Below are 16,918 nucleotides of genomic sequence, written 5' to 3' on the forward strand. Positions count from 1 at the left end.
AAAATATAAAAACTGAAGGTTCTATGGGAAAGAAACAAATAGCAACACCCTATTTACCATTTTGGTAGATGACTTTTTAGACAGCTTTATAGGGAATATGTCTGTACCTTTTAGAGGAAGAATCAAATCTGCATCATACTACAATAAATCATTCACTTACAGATTACAGTCCATATGGAACCCATGGTGGCTGGGGAGGTTCTCCATATTCACCTCATCAAAATGTAACTTCTCAGGGACACTTCAGTGAGAGGTATGAATCATACTTTTTACTTGTACAGATCTTTAAATTTTCAACTTATTTTGTTTTCTCAGTAAGTAGCATTTTCATAAAATAAAACTAAAATTTATTTCATGCTTTTCCCACAAAAGGGAGCGAGTATCCATGCCAGAAGTAGCCAGTCATGGAAAACCCCTTCCATCTGCTGAGAGAGAACAGCTACGACTAGAATTGCAGCAACTGAACCATCAGATTAGCCAGCAGACTCAGCTACGCGGATTAGAGGTATTAGCCTCTGAAAATATAGATACTTTTTCATTCCAATTTTTGCAGCATTCTCAGATTTTAAATGGAGGAACTTTTGAGGTATTATGAACATAAAACTTTAAGGTCTTTTCCTTAAGGATTGATATAGCTGTCCATTCATCAAAGAATTCAGTACTAGGTTTAATTTTGGGATAATAGGAAATGTAAGAAGAGCCACCTACAAAGAGAAAACAATTTATCTAAATTTCCCAGCAGGAGCTTTTATTTTCTGGTAGTACAAGTTTAAGGTAAATTATTTATCAACAAGTACTTTTAGCTTTAGAAATTTTTAAAATTTCTCTTATTTTATTTAATCCTCAGCTTTTATAAATCTTTAGAAGGTAGAAACTTAGAACTTTAACCTATAATTCCTATATAAGAATATAACATGTTTCATTTATATAGTTATTTACAGTTTATAAATTATAATCACACATTCCCCCCAGTGCTGAGGACCCAGCACAGGGCTTCACATACTCACACAAGGTAAGCAACTGTACTACCACTGAGCTACACTCCCAGCCCACTACCACATATCTTATTTGACCCTCATAATGTCCTTGAAATGGTTGGCAGGTGGTATTGCCTCCCTCTTCTGATTGTGTGAAATTTTCCTATCATAAAAACAGAGGGCTGGGCTGATGGTACAGTAGTACAGTGCTTGCCTACCATTTGGGAGGCCCTGAGTTTGATCTCTAGAATCACAAAACAAAGATCAAAATGCTGTTTGCTTATGTTGGTCTTTAGTTTCATTAAAAGATTCAGGTTTTTGTTCCCACAGGGTGCAGTACTCCTTATCCTCAAATTTATGGCTTTTTATCTTGTTGGAGTTTCTAGAGCCATTTTCTATATCAAAAGAATATTAGGGGGCTGTGGATGTGGCTCAAGCGTTAGCGTGCTCACCTGGCATGCGTGCGGCCCGGGTTCGATCCTCAGCACCACATACAAACAAAGATGTTGTGTCCGCTGAAAACTAAAAATAAATATTAAAATTCTGTCTCTCTCTCTCTCTCTGGGCGGTGGCACACACCTATAATCCTACCAGCTCAGGAAGCTAAGTCAGGAGGATTGTGAGTTCAAAGTTCGCCTCAGCAATGGTGAGGCTATACGCAACTCAGTAGGACCCTGTCTGAAAATTAAATACAAAACAGGGTTGGGGATGTGGGCTCAGTGGTTGAGTGTCCCTGAGTTCAATCCCCACTACCCCCAAAAAATTTAAAAAGAATATTACGGGGCTGGGGTGGTGGCTCAGTGGTAGAGCGCTTGCCTAGCATACATGAGACACTGGGTTCGATCCTCGGCACCACATAAAAACAAACTAATGTATCCACCTAAAATTAAAGATACATAAATAAATATTTTTTAAAAAGAAGAATATTAGGATCTTGGGGTATAGCTCAGAATAGAATTCCTGCTGAACATGCACAAGGCCCTGGTTCTATATTCGGCACTGAAACAGAGAAAAGAAGAATATCAGTATTATTTGGAAGCTTACTGAATATTTACCTTTTTATACTTAAAAGTCTTAGTCATTTTTGAGGGTTTTGCTTTGCTTTGTTGCTTTGTTTTGTTTTGCAGTACTGAGGATTAAACTTGAAGGGCACACTGCCACTGTGTAACCCTGTTTATTTTATTTTTGGGACATGGTCTCACTAAGTTGCCAAGGCTGAACTCAAACTTATGATCCTCCTGCCTTGGCCTCTTGAATCACTGGGATTATATACATGCACCATTGTGCCTGGCTGCCGTTCTTGAGGTTTTATTGAGATTGTAGAATTTACCTTAGAGAAAATTAACAACCAGTAAAAGAAGGAAGCTGGGCATGGTGCTGCACACCTGTAATCTCAGCTACTTGGGAGATTATAGAGGCCAGCCTGGGCAATTTAGTGAGACTGGGGGATAGCTAATAGCTAGAGTGTTGACTTAGCATGAGTGAGACAACTGAGTTCAATCCCCAGTGCTGTTTAAAAAAAAAAAAAAAGAATCATAAAAGGTAGGGGGAGATACACATTGATAGTTGACTTCTCTTTTAAATAAGAAAGTATGGGGGGCTGGGGATGTGGCTCAAGTGGTAGCGCGCTCGCCTGGCATGTGTGCGGCCCGGGTTCGATCCTCAGCACCACATACAAAGAAAGATGTTGTGTCCACTGAAAACTAAAAAATAAATGTTAAAAAAAAATTCTCTAAAAAAAAAAAAGTATGGGGCTGGAGTGTAGCTCAGTAGTAGAGCACTTGCCTAGCACATGTGAGGCACTGGGTTCAATCCTTAGCACCACATAAAAACAAAATATTGTATCCATCTACAACTAAAAAATAAATATTTAAAAAAATAATTTTTAGCCAGGTGTGGTGACAAACATCTGTAATCCCAGTGACTCGGGAGGCTGAGGCAGAAGGATCCCACATTCAAGGCCAGCCCCTGCAATTTAGCAAGACCTTCTCTCAAAAAATAAAAAAGAGGTAGGGATATAGCTTAGTGGTAGAGCACTCCTAGGTTCAATCCCTAGTACCACAAAAAAATAGAGTTTATATTATATCTAAGATGAAATTACTATTTATCTAATTTAAATACCTTTTATTTTTTTCAATTTACATGGTACTTGAAAGAGATTGCACCTTATGTTGCATCATTTTTATTGCAAATACATGGGTGGTAAGGTTAAATAGCTGTGGTCTGAAAATGGACTTAGTTATTCTGTTCATGGTGAAAGTGTGTTGACATATGTATGTTCTTGGCTTTATACACTAGGCCGTTAGTAACAGGCTGGTGTTACAGAGGGAAACAAACACCTTAGCGGGACAGCCACAGCCGCCGCCGCCACCTCCTCCAAAGTGGCCTGGAATGATCTCAAGTGAGCAGTTGAGCTTGGAACTGCATCAAGTGGAAAGGGAAATTGGGAAGAGAACCCGGGAACTAAGTATGGTGAGTGTTATTATGAGAAAGAAGAGGGAAAGTGAAATGAAACCTGTGTGGTGTGTCACATGACTGTAGAGTTCTTGAATCATCTGGAGCTCGTCTAAGGCATTCTAATGAGTAGAATAATTCTCATGAAGATGAGCTTCTGCTTATGTTGGATCCTTCCTCTCCTTACTCTCATTTGGTTTGGGTGTATTCTTTGTTGTAGGATTCTTCAGGGAAAACATGGTGATTAATTAGGAATTCTTAAATTTCTGTTTAAAATATCAATAGGGAAGGAGATGAGATGATGTTTACTATTTTGCATTATGTTATATAAAGATATATTTACCAAGTAACATTCTAGTTTTGATAGCCTTTGAGTTATTTTTTTTAAGTATTTTTTTTTAGTTGTAGTTGTACACAATACCCCTATTTTGTTTTTATGTTGTGCTGAGGATCGAACCCAGTGCCTCACACGTGCAAGGCAGGCACTCTTCAACTGAGCTCCAGCTCCAGCCCCCAGCCTATTGATGATCTATTTTTGTGAGTGAGATGCAGTTCACATGTGACTTTTCCATGTTAGTTTTGATGCATTTTCCCCTATGGCCAAGCATTAATTCCTAACAATGTTTTTTACTGTGTTGTCGTCTTCTCTTTGTTTTAATTTATATTAAATATAGCCTTATGTTTTAAATGATAAAAGTAATATATTCTAGTTTTTTGGTGCCAGGGATTAAATCCATAGCAAACAGGTAGGTTGTACCCATTACACTTTGGTGTGTGTTTTTCTTCTAGTTTGCCTGTTTACTTGTTCTTTTATAAAACTAAATGTGGGGGCTGGGGTTGTGGCTCAGTGGTAGAGTGCTTGCCTAGCACACGTGAGGCACTGGGTTTGATTCTCAGCACCACATACAAATAAATAAAATAAAGGTCCATCAACAACTAAAAAATATTTTTTAAAAAATGTAATTTCTGGATCATCGGTTTGTATCATCTGTATTAATCTTTCCCATTAGCACCATTAAATACAAGATAACTGGCTTTTATTTCCTTCTCTTTCAAAGGAGAACCAGTGTTCTCTGGACATGAAAACCAAATTGAATACAAGTAAGCAAGCAGAAAATGGACAACCAGAACCACAAAACAAGGTTCCAGCTGAGGACCTTACATTGACATTCAGGTAAAGAAGGGGACATTTTCATAGTCTTATTAAACAAAAAAATATACAAAAGAAAAATAATGCCGCCTATAATCCCAGTTACTTGGGAAGCTGAGGCAAGAGGAATTTGCCAAGGTCTTGACTCAGAATAAAAAACCAGTAAGAGCTCAGTGATATAGTACCTCTGGGTTCAATCCTCAGTATGGCCAAAAGAAAATATTATGTTATGTGGTCATACCAGAATAACCTTTATAAATCTTTTGGTTTGGGATGGAGTTGTGGCTCAGCGGTAGAGTGCTCGCCTAGCACGTGCGAGGCCCTGGGTTTGATCCTCAGCACAACATAAAAATAAATAAGTGTATGTCCATCTACAACTAAAAAAAAAAATAAAATATATATTAAGAAAATCTTTTGGTTTGTTTAGAGTTTTGTTTTTTGGCACCAAGGATTAAACCCAGGGGTACTTAACCACTGAGCCATGTCCCCAGCTCTTTTTCTGTATTTTATTTAGAGACAGGATCTTGCCAAGTTTCTTAGGGCCTCGCTAAATTACTAGGGTTGGCTTTGAACCCACAATCCTCCTGCCTCAGCCTCTGGGATTACAGGTGTGAGCCACCACGCCCAGCTAATATTTTGATTTTTTAAATAATATTATTTTATGTATATTCAGAGCAGAATATTTTTATATTAACCTAAGAGTTATAGAAGTTAGACTCAGGGTTGAATTATCTATTAATTCCTAACAAAGTTTCTTACTTTGTTATCTTCTTCTCTTTATTTTAATTTATATTAAATATAGCCTTATTTTTAAATGATAAAAATAATATATTCTAGTTTTTTGGTGCCGGGGATTAAATCCAGAGCCTCATGCATAATATTTGCACACTTTAACCCTAAGCTACATCCTTAACACCACTCCTTACATTAAATATGTTATGAAAAAAGTTGTAAGAAATTGAAAGTTTTAAATCAAGATAACTTTTTATTTTACTAATTTGTTCATTTTAGATATACATGACAGTAGAGTGTATTTTGGCATATGAAAACATACATGGAGTATAGCTTATTCTAACTAGGATCCTATTCTTGTGGTTGTACATGATGCAGTTATCCCGGTCGTGTATTCAAATATAAGGCTAGGAAAGTTATATCAGATTAATTCTACCATCCTCCTATTCCCCGCCCCCAAGATAAATTTTAAAATCCTGTGTGGTGGGGCATGGTGGTACACTCCTGTAATCCCAGTAACTAAGGAGACTAAGGTATAGGAGCATTGCAAGTTTGAGGTCAAGCTGAGCAGTGTATCAAGATCCTGTCTCAGAATTTAAAAAGACTGTATCTTAGTGCTTGCCTAGCTTGTGTGAGGTCTGGGTTCAGTCCCCAGTCCTGAAAAAAAAAAAATTGTTTTTTAAATATATATCACCTGTAAACCCAATACCCAGAGTTAAACGATGTTAAAATTTTTCCTATCTTTTAAAGTGTTGGGAGTGTTTAGCCTGTTGTTTTTGCAAATCTACCCACCTGCACCTGCCCTCTAGGTTTTGATTGATCTGTCCTATTCATATCCTGTTACAGCTATGAAAAATATATATCAACTATCCTGAATAATCCTGCAATAAATAATGTTGAAATTAATTGCATACCTTTAATTATTTTATTAGGCTACTTTGAGTCTTTTTGAATGCATAGTCCTGAGTTGACCTTCTGATGACAGCAAGAATTTCTAATACCCTGTTATTTTCATTCTTGGCTTTTGGCTATCTTAAATCCATGTGTTATCTTAGATTGAAAAGTATTTCCTAGGGATAGGCATATATTCCAGTAGTTAGTGCTTGCTTTAGGCTTGATCCTCAGCATTGCAAAAAAAAAATCTATACTAGTAAACTCGCTAAATCAGAAGTCAGCACTTTTTCTACAAGACCATTTGGTTAAAATTTTAAGGTATGGACTTTATAGTTTTTGTTGCAACTTCTAACTCTGCTCTTAATAGTAGCAGACAATATATAAATACATGAGCAGGCTATATTCCAGTAAAATTTTATTTACAATCAGGAAGCTACCTACTTTTATTTTGCCAACCCTATATATATATATATTTTTTAAAGAGAGAGAGAGGAGAGAATTTTTTAATCTTTATTTTTTAGTTTTCGGCAGGCACAACATCTTTGTTTGTATGTGGCGCTGAGGATTGAACCCAGGCCGCACACATGGCAGGCAAGCGCGCTACCACTTGAGCCACATCCCCAGCCCCTTGCCAACCCTATATTAAAACATGAATGAAGAGCTGTAAATTAAAATTTGGAATCCATTTATATATTTTTCTACGGTATTGATGACCCTGATGATTTTATTCTACTAAATAATTGATTTTTTTTCCTCCTCTTTTTAAAAATTGTAACTCCTTTTTTTTTTTTTAATGTTAACAGTGATATACCGAATGGATCAGCCTTGACACAAGAGAATATCAGCCTCCTGTCAAACAAGACCAGCTCTCTGAACCTATCAGAGGACCCAGAGGGAGGAGGAGATAACAATGACTCCCAGAGATCCGGAGTTACTCCCAGTTCTGCTCCCTAAAACATGAGAAATCCTAATGTTCTCTTCTGCTCCTAATCAATTTGTGGAGCATAAGGGTAGAAGAATGGATGACTTCTAAATGTGTTCTCTCTAAGAGTGGTCAGAGAAATCCAGGAAAAGCACCAGAGGCAATGTGCACAAACACCACTACTAAAAACAAACCCTGCACATAGTTCACATTAACGCATTTTTTTTTAATTTAAAGAAAAAGAAAATTAGCAGTATCTGCAAGCAATTCAGATTAAATTTGTTTTTGTTCTGTGAATGAACTTTATTTTAATAACTTTGGACGCCTTGGATCCAGGGCTTTAAAAAAAGATGATGATATTATATATACACTCTGTTTGATTAATTGTATGATCTTAATGAAGTAGGTTTTTCTTGTATTTTGGTATTATTACATACCCAGTGTATAATTCCTTACCTCCAGTCCTTTCCAACTCTCACCACTCCTTAAACTAAAACAGACAAAAAGCACTGGCGTTTCTTAGAATTCTGTGGTGCTTGAGAAACAGAGACAATAGACTGAGTTACTAGAAAATGTGCAGCAAACTAAATTTCTCAGACCTGTTATTTAGAATTTTTTCCTTTTTGAATCACTAGGTTCATGGATAAAAAAATGTTTTTTGCTATGACATTAAAACTTTTGTTGTTAACCAACCATTTAGGAGGGTTTTGTTTTCAACTTTTAAGAATGAAAATTAACAGCTAAATGTTTTAGCTCCCTGTTAAGGATCCTTTGCATTCTCTTAATGTAATCAGAAAGGCAATTCAGTGTGTCCTTTTTGATAAGATTTAAATGAAGATTAAGAGTGAAATGTAATTTTTAGCACTAAAAATACACAATTAGTATATTAGATATTGAGCTCATGGTTGGAAATTTGAAGCTTTTTTTTTTTTTTAATTAAACTTTGCTAAAATCAGAATGCTCAAAAAACAGGACAATCATCCATGTTTTAAAATTAACACTTTATTTGAACTTAAACAGGGACACCTTTTTTCAGTAAATGAAATATGGACACATTATTTCTTTTACTCTCAAAACTTACAAAAGCATAAAATAAAACCCCTGTGTACTGGAGCCCTTGGATTTCAAAAAAGATTTGGCAGATATAAAACTGCCTGAATCTTAAGGCTGGTTTGTGAATTGATCACTGGTTGCTATCCCAAATTATTAGCATAAATAAGTAGTAAATATTTTGAAATCAATTTTCATAGATTTGGATTCCAGCCTTGATAAACTTTGTTCAAGAAAATTTTGCAAAGAGGAAGAATTTTTTTTTTTTTAATTTTTAGTTCTGCTGCACATATTCTGATACCCTGAGTCTATACTTAACCCCTATAAAGCATGTTTTGTGGGGATTATTTCACTCTCTCTGACCACTGTTTGCCTGATATTTTTAGTTTCCCTTTTTGGATTATACTACTAAATCAGAAAGCACTGGTTATGTAATAAGTTACTGCATTGCTTTGGTTGGGTAAAAGCAAAAGTTTATATTTTTCTTGTTTCTTATATTCTTAACCCTTAACTCCTGCTGAGGTCATAACAGCCTCAGTCTAAGCTCTGTGTCCATTATATTATTAACTGAAACAAATGGGGGTGGGTGGGAAGGGTAATACAGTCCTGCCATTGCCTACCAGTAGGAGAGTCCAAACCGAACACTCTTTTGAGTAGCGATTATTTAATTTGCCCAGTCAAGGCACCGTGTTTATATACTATTTCACATTGAATTTGATTATGCCCTACAGACCTGGCTGGTCAAGGATTTGATATACACATTTGGCTTGGGATTCGAGCTTTCTTTTTTATTTAAATAAAAATTTATATATATATATTATATATATACATATATACATAGCTATATCTGTATATATATTGGGTATGTTTTAAGGATTTCTTCGCATGAGCGCAGCTGTTGCGATAAAATGACTGATTGGGAGGTAGAAGCACTGAATGAAGGTGAGGCATTTTTTCAGTTGATACATACATTTCCTTTTTTTAAAAAAATACATTCATACATTTGCTTTTTTTTTTTTTGACCTTTTTAAAAATAAAAACCCTATTATATTTACACTTTAAGTACTTATTGTTTATTGGGAGAAGGAAAGAAACTTTTGTTATGTCTGACAGTCTTAAGAATTTTCATTTCTTTATATAAAAGCCAACATTATTTGCCTCCAACCTTCTGTAGGCAAATTTGGACATATCTTATTTCTCCTTTGGACATGTCAGATAATTCCTAAGTTTTAGAAGCAGTTGGTTTATTTTGGAAGTTGGAATGATTCTGCTATTAGAAAAGAATTTATGGGTAATGATTTTGTTGAGGTTAGGAATAAAAGTAAAGTAGTTCCATTCCCCTAATAACTCAAATTCTTTCATTCTTGTTCTTATTTTCTCCGTATACACTAATGCCTTTTTTTAAAATGTATTTTCATTTGGGGCAAAAAAAAAAAAAAAAAAAAAGTCTTTTCTGGCATGAATTCTAGCTATAGCCCTTCCTGTCCCCACACTCTAGAGGCAGTCTGCTTGGATAGAAAAGCAGAATGTAGACCATCTTCTTGTTCAGCTATTTTAAATTGGCCATTCTGCCTTACCTGCTGGAAACTGTTACAGCTTTCCTAGTGCCCTCCAACAGGTTTGGGAATTTATTAAAACCCCTAAACTTGGGGGGGGGGGGACATTTTGTTGTTGTTTTTCTCTTGGATATATTTTGTGTTATGAGGAGCCAGTAAAGGTAAATGGCCTATTAGGGCATAACCACTTGACTCTGTAACTGCTTTTTTATCAAAATCTGGAAAGCATTGATTTTTTTTTTCCTGGCTTTTTAAATTTATTTGTGCCTTTAGAGACATTAGAAGTGAAACCCATCAGGTAAGAAATATAGTTTTTTGTGCTTCCTTTTAAACATGAGTTTCTTCTGGAGATGATCTTGTGCTTTTCAAAAGCAAGTCTTGGAAATCTCAAATGAACTCCATCAACAGTTCTGAAAGGGTTAAGATAGGAGTAATGAACATTGTGTTCACTCTTGTTTAGATAACAAAGTTAGATTTTATTATAATGAGGAATAGAAAAAGTGTTTTGGATTATTTTTTCAAGGGGTTTTTGGAAAAGTGTAGAAGAATTGAGAATAAGATGTCCAGGCTCAGTTTCCTGTCTTACATGTAGTGTTTTTTTTTTGTTTGTTTGTTTGTTTGTTTTTTAATTTATAGATATTGTCAAAAGGTAAGTCTAATAGATGCCCTTTTTTGGCTAATGTACAGAGCCTAAAGTGACCAAAGATCTATTCTTTATTTTCTAATTGAGAAGAAGTTAGTTATAGAATAAGTTCCTAGTAGTAATATTACTCAAATGATAATGACACTATTCTTAATGTCAACTACTCAGAATGTATAGAAATTGGTTTGGTACAGCATTAATGTGGGTGATTCCCTTCTCCCTTCCCTTTTCCTACTTTTCCATGTATTTATTCGTTTGCCTGAAAGATAACAAATTGATATGATTCTTATTTGCTACTTTGAGTATGTAACTCCATCAGATTTTGCATGGGTCCCCATTGTTGGAGCTCAAAATTTAATTCCTAAGTTTTCCCATGAATCTTTTGTTTTTTCCCCTGACCCTTTTCCATTCTGCAGTTTCCCCTTGACTTACCCACTGCCCTTCCCAATCTGTAACAGTGACAGTTTGCTGCCTCAAAACAGAGCATTCAAATGAATTCGCTTAGCCAATAACTTCTGTGAAGTTGCCTTTTCTAATGGTGTTATTACTCAGTGATGCACAAATGTGGTATTTGCCCTACTGGTAGGCAAACAGAGGTCTGGTTAAGAATGGTAACCTGCTGTTTTCTTTAAGGGAGAGCCAAAGACTTGTGCTTTACTGTTTTGGTTTGGGGGGATGTAGTAGCCATTTTGATTGTGAAACCTTTTAGTATTTGTGAATTGACTGTACTGTGTAGATTTATCTAAAGTTAACTGTTAAAGTTAGCTGGCCTTATAAAATGTAAAAAGTAATGGAAATTCATCATTTTTTTTCTAAACCAGTGAACGTCTGCTTTTACAATATTGAGTAAGCAACCACCTGCCTTTTTTGAGACTATCTTCTTATAATAGCATCTCCCATGGTTTTGTTTTTTCACTTGTGCCTGAAGGATGATACACTCTCAGGATGGTCAGGTCATGGAACTGGGTAATCTTCCTGAGTATCTGGCTAGTGAGAAATAATTAATTGTAGTCAGATTCAGAGAAAAATAAGATTCTTTTCACTAAAGAGGATTCATTTGCTTTTACATATATATAATATATTATATATATGTATACACCCATGGTGGTGGATGGAAGTCTCACAATCTTTTTTCTACTTTTGTTCATTTTAAAGAACTGAGTAAAGGCTTCATAGATATCTGTAAAAACCACCTATAATGATATTTCATTAGGAGAAATGGCCCAGTTACTTTTAGAAGAAATATAATAACTTGTCTGAAAATTAACTGCAGTGTTCACTTAAACCTTTACCTTAAAAATAGTCCTAGTTTATTAAAATTTTAATTGATGATACATGGTTACAGTGTTGTAAAGTGATCTCTTCCCCTGGAAGTTAAAATCAGAGTTGCCAAATTAAAAACAGATTGTATTCAGCTTTGGGGACTAAACAGACAGACTGTCTACTGCTGGTGTCATTGTCCCTCATGCCCTCTGGCTGATCCACATCTACATTTCTACCTTGGACAGCTTTTATTTTTATATTTATTGTTGCTTCGGCTCAGCTTTATGAAATTTTTCTGCTGAAATGACTTATTGGGAATTGTAGATGAATTGCAGTTAATTTTTTTTTAATTCTCAATTCCGCTTTTTTGAGCCACTTAAAGCTGTTTTGTCAAAAGGTACTATTTACTATGGTAAATAACTTAAGATTTGAAATTTTAAGATTTTTGTTTTTGTGATTGCTAAAAGTCTTTTCACAGTAAATTCTAATTAATAAGTAATACTAGCTATAATGTTAATTAAGAATAAGAAACTGCCAACACCAGGAATAAGTGACACCTTTTATTAATCAGTAATGTTCCCAATAGGTGGGTTTTCAATACTGCACTGAGCAGAGTGGGTCCAGAGCCCTTTGCAACCATGTTGTGGTCGCAGGGTTACCTCACTACTGGAACCCTGGTTTTCAGAGCCTCAGAGTTTTCAGCCAAACACTGAATTTCCCCTAAATTTTGTCCTGAGTAAAACATCCCTAAAGTAATATTTATTTTCACTAGAAATTAAGGCACAACAACCCAAGGTGGAAAACTTAAACCTGTAGACAATATTGTGTCTAAAATGTGTGTTTAGAGAAATAAAATCCTGTGGAGTTTGTTATCCTAATGTATGTTTATTATACACTAGATAACGTGACTTGTTTTCTTATATTGAAATTCCACTGTCTCTGGCTTTTCTTTGGTTTTGTGTAAGATTTTGTTTTTGTTTTTACTCTAAGCAGACAGAGCTCACAAGTCTTTGGCATCCGTTTACTCTAAGCAGACAGAGCTCACAAGTCTTTGGCATACACTCAGAGTTGTCTTATAACTGGAAACTGTCAGGTGGGGCATGTGAGAGGGTCAAAAAAGGGTGGGAACAAATAGTGGGTTGATAATTGGTTGGGTGGTTGGTTTTTTTTTTTGTTGTTGTTGTTGTTTTGTTTTGGTTTGGTTTTTTGGCCTGGGTTTTTAAAAAATTAAAAATGTTTTAGTGTTACCTCTCTTCATTTTTGGTTGCCTTTCTCACAATAATATCTGAATTAGCCCATAAAATATTCCTTTGATTTAAAGGCATTTTAAGCTTTTTTGCCTCTAATATTTACCTTTCTCTGTTCAGTTGAAACACTATCTTCAGACTACTTTTTTCAGATGTTGCCTGAGTGTTCATACTTACCCCTTTTTCATCCTTTGTCTTTTTCCCACATTCTGTAAATGAATGGGACTTGAAGAAAAATTTTTTCTTTCATTTTATTTATTGGTCATGGACTTCATTAGCTTTATGATGAATCTATGACGTGGAAACATGAACAATGGAAAAAGTGAATTAAGATAATGAACAAAAACCTTTCACCCACTTAAACATTTTCCAGTTGTCAGATTCCTCTTGATGTGTGTGGTCTCTTCCCATTGCCCCCTGCAACCCTTTTTTCTCTGCTCAATTGGTCTTTAGGCTCATACCAGTCTCCCAGAGACATTCTGCAGTCATTATCACCTTTTTGGGTGGATTTTATTTTGTTTTGTTTTTTAAAAAAAATAATAATAACTTTTTAACATTGATGCATATTTGCTTGGGATAGAGCTTGTGTAATTTACCAATCGTATTGATTGTATGTGATTGTGCCCTGCAGAGGTATACTTAACAAGACAAAAATAATCTAGGTGAATAAAGGAGCCCTTGAGATTTGAGTCAGGTTATAAGAGATTTAATAAAATCACTTAGAATTTTGGATAGTAAGAATTCTTTCTCTTATTCTTATAAATCAGTGTTAGATAAAGTGTCATTTTTTAAAGGTTTTTCTTGCATTCCTGGGTTTGTTTGGTTTGAGGTTTTTGGGTTTTTTTGCCTGTCTCTACCCACCTGTTCAGAAATTTTTAAAAATTTAGTGTTCAGCCTTAAAGTGACAGCTGATTTTTAATTGCTGAATTTTGTGAAATTTTACTTTTTCCAAATGTTTCCAATTTTTAAAAAAGTGAAAATAGACAATGGGTTGGGATTTCACAAGCTGTGAATAATTCCGTAGCATCTGGCAAACTGTGAAATCTTGTTCGAAGACTTTGTAATGACTTATCTGAAAGTTCTTTTGGAATGGGGGGGGCAGGGAACCTTGTTTGAAATGGACCATTTCCTCTCTTTTTAGTATTTCTAATTTTTAAGCAGCCTTCAGAACAAATGAGGTGGAAAAAAAAAGAAATGATAGGACTATGTGTAGAGCAGCAAAACTCTGACTGAATAAGTACAAGTTCCACTTTTTGCAGATTTGAGAGGATTAGGGCCATCTTTTTCTATTTTCTATTATTTGTGTGCATGTTGTTTGTATCAAGATGCCACATTTTGTTAAAATGCTATTTCCTTCCTTTATTACCTTAGAAACTGACTCAGCCTCTTGTTGCTCCTAATTAGTGTTTAAGGCTCCCATGAGTTGCAGATAAAAGGATTTACTTTAACAAGTAGAAGGAGGTGATTCACCATTTGGATTGTAAATATATGAACGTGTCTACAAGGTCTTTATCTGCTTTCTGTCAGCATTTATATTAAATGATAAATTAATGAGTAATGTGTAGTCTGTTTTGTAAATGAGTCTGTGTCGTCTTATTCAATCATTGGGGTTATACTCTTACACCGTTTGGGGGAAGTGTTTTGTAGATGAAAAATAAATAAATGGCTAATTTCCTCAAGCACACACACACTTACTTGCACATCCCCCTTTGTGTGGATTTCATGAGAACGGGTCCACTGTTAAATATGCTGTGGTCCAGATTCCTTTATTTGATGCACAGTGGTTCTGAGACACAAGACCAGTATTCAGTGAGACCGCAGCTGACATCCAGCACCTTGGTTTTTATGCCTTCTCATCAGTACCATTTTTGTCCTAAAGCAAAATGGTCTTGTTCTGGGTATCTTCATGAGGCAAAGTATGTGTCTTTTCATTCTTAGTGACTTCCTAATTTTTTTTAATTCCCTGCCCACTAGTCATTCCTGGCAGAGGATAAATGTAAGTTTATAGCCATGAGACCATATACATCAGGCAGCATCTCAAGAGCATAAAGGGAAAAAATGGGAGGAGAAGGGATTATTAATCTATCACTGAGCCATATCGCTGCCCCTGACATATTTTATAGTTAGGGAAATTTGACCAAGTATTGGATATTAGGTGAATGGGTTTTGTTTAATATAATAATAGCAACATGGTTACTAAAGAAAATAATCCACATTTTTTTTAAAGAAGCAAGAACTGACAATGGCTGGAGTTTCCTTTAAAATAAATATTTTTAAGGAGCTGGAGTTGTAGCTCATCAGTAGAGCGCTTGCCTCACACATGTTGGTTCTCAGCACCATATAAAAATAAGTAAATAAAGGTCCATCAACAACTAAATAAAAAATATTTTTTAAAAAATAATAGACATCATTACCAGTGAAGGTTATAAACCTTACTTACCATCAGTTAGCAATTAAGTATCCAGTGGTGTCACATCTGACCTTGAGAGAAGAGGCCAGAGTAAAAGAAAGTTGTTCATAGGAGATGGTAACTGCTGCAGCATCCCTTAATGGTTATAAAAATCCAGAGTGGGAACTGCAAAACCAGACCTGCTGTCTTTTTGCACTTACCTAGGCCTATCCTGCTCACAAGCAGTGCACTTTCTGACCTCTTAGCTAACACATAGGCTAGTATGGACTTGCAATCCCAGTGCCCAGCAATCTGCAGTGATTAGCTAGTATAAACTTCTGCTTACCATCATGTTGGCTCATAGCACAAATGGCTACCACCCTTTTTTGGAATAACAAGCATATAAAAGTGAATTTATCAACTACTCCTCAGATACTTCAGTAGTCCTAATTTATTGAGTATTCTGCATGTGCATAACAATATAGAAGATAAAGAGAAGATCGTAGAACTTTTTAACATTTTATTTATTTACGTGGTGCTGAGGATTGAATCCAGGGCCTCATATATGCTAGGCGAGCACTCCACAACCCCAGCCCAAGTACACAGTTTTAAAATAGTGGCAGAGAAGTAAGTTACTCAACCATTGCCATTCTCAGAAAAGTAAGGATCCCTGAGACTATACAAGGAAGAACTCGCCTGCCTGGTCAGCTGTAAGTTGCCTTGAAGGTAAGAATGGTGGGGCAGGGAGAGTGGATATTGGAGGCAAGACTCCTAGTGAGAAGAAAGATAGGATGTATGAATTCTGAAGGAAGAAAGGGGCCGAGTTGAAGAAACTTTCATGTCATTGCAGCTACAGAAGGCCCAAGTGGCTTGAGAGAAGGCAGAGCCAGATCATGGAGGCCCTTAGATCATGCTAAAATGTTGGTTTGAATTTATTCTGAAGGTAAAGGAAATGCAAGGAAGGGTGGTAAGCAGGGGAACAAACGAACTAGATATGTGCCTGTTTACACAATCCTTCAATAGACTCTGCATCAGTTCCTCAAACCTCCATGTGCATGCTGTTCATCGGGGGTCTCCGTGGGTCTGCAAGGTGGAGGGGGGCTGCTGAGGCTATCATGCCGCAGGTGGTGCCAGTGCTGTATTTGGTGGGCAGTAAGGTTCAATGTGATGGGTAATTTTAGAAGCAGAAAGATCTTGTTTCTGCCTATCAGAGACTTCAATTACAATAAAGTGAGTGATATATAAGACAATTAGCACTACCTGGAGACTGTTCAAAGGGAAAGGAACTGGAGGAGCAAGGTGATTGAGTTTTTACATCTGAAGGGCGGGGGTCTGAAACAGTTTACATGATGGGGTGGCAATGCCAGGGGAGTATGGGAATATATGTACAGTCAAAAGAATGTGGTCCTTTTATGGAACTTAAAGGAATTAGGTCTATCTTTAAAAATAGATCAAGGCTGGAGCTCAGCGGTAGAGTGCTTGCCTAGCATGTGCAAGGCACTGGTTTGATCCCCAGCACCACATAAAAATAAATAAAATAAAGGTATTTTGTCCAATTACAAATATACCTATTATCCCAGCAGCTTTGGAGGCTGAGGCAGGAGGATCACAAGTTTGAGGCCAGCATCAGCAATTTAGTGA

General features: G+C 36.0%; 1 protein-coding gene across 3 annotated transcripts in view; it reads left to right on the forward strand.

The window, feature by feature from the left end:
• The window catches only part of RC3H1 (ring finger and CCCH-type domains 1), an 81,480-nt gene extending 72,447 nt beyond the window's left edge, over nucleotides 1–9,033 (forward strand). For all 3 annotated transcript variants that reach the window (XM_081299713.1, XM_081299711.1, XM_081299712.1), the window contains exons 16-20: nucleotides 163–253; nucleotides 373–505; nucleotides 3,276–3,449; nucleotides 4,490–4,605; nucleotides 7,011–9,033. In XM_081299713.1, coding sequence (XP_081155839.1) covers nucleotides 163–253; nucleotides 373–505; nucleotides 3,276–3,449; nucleotides 4,490–4,605; nucleotides 7,011–7,161 — 665 coding nt within the window. In that variant the 3' untranslated portion in view covers nucleotides 7,162–9,033. The remainder of the gene's footprint in view (nucleotides 1–162; nucleotides 254–372; nucleotides 506–3,275; nucleotides 3,450–4,489; nucleotides 4,606–7,010) is intronic.
• Nucleotides 9,034–16,918: the final 7,885 nt, after the last annotated feature.

Source organism: Spermophilus citellus (assembly GCF_964194105.1).
Source record: "Spermophilus citellus genome assembly, chromosome: 6".
NCBI classification, from domain to species: Eukaryota; Metazoa; Chordata; class Mammalia; order Rodentia; family Sciuridae; genus Spermophilus; species Spermophilus citellus.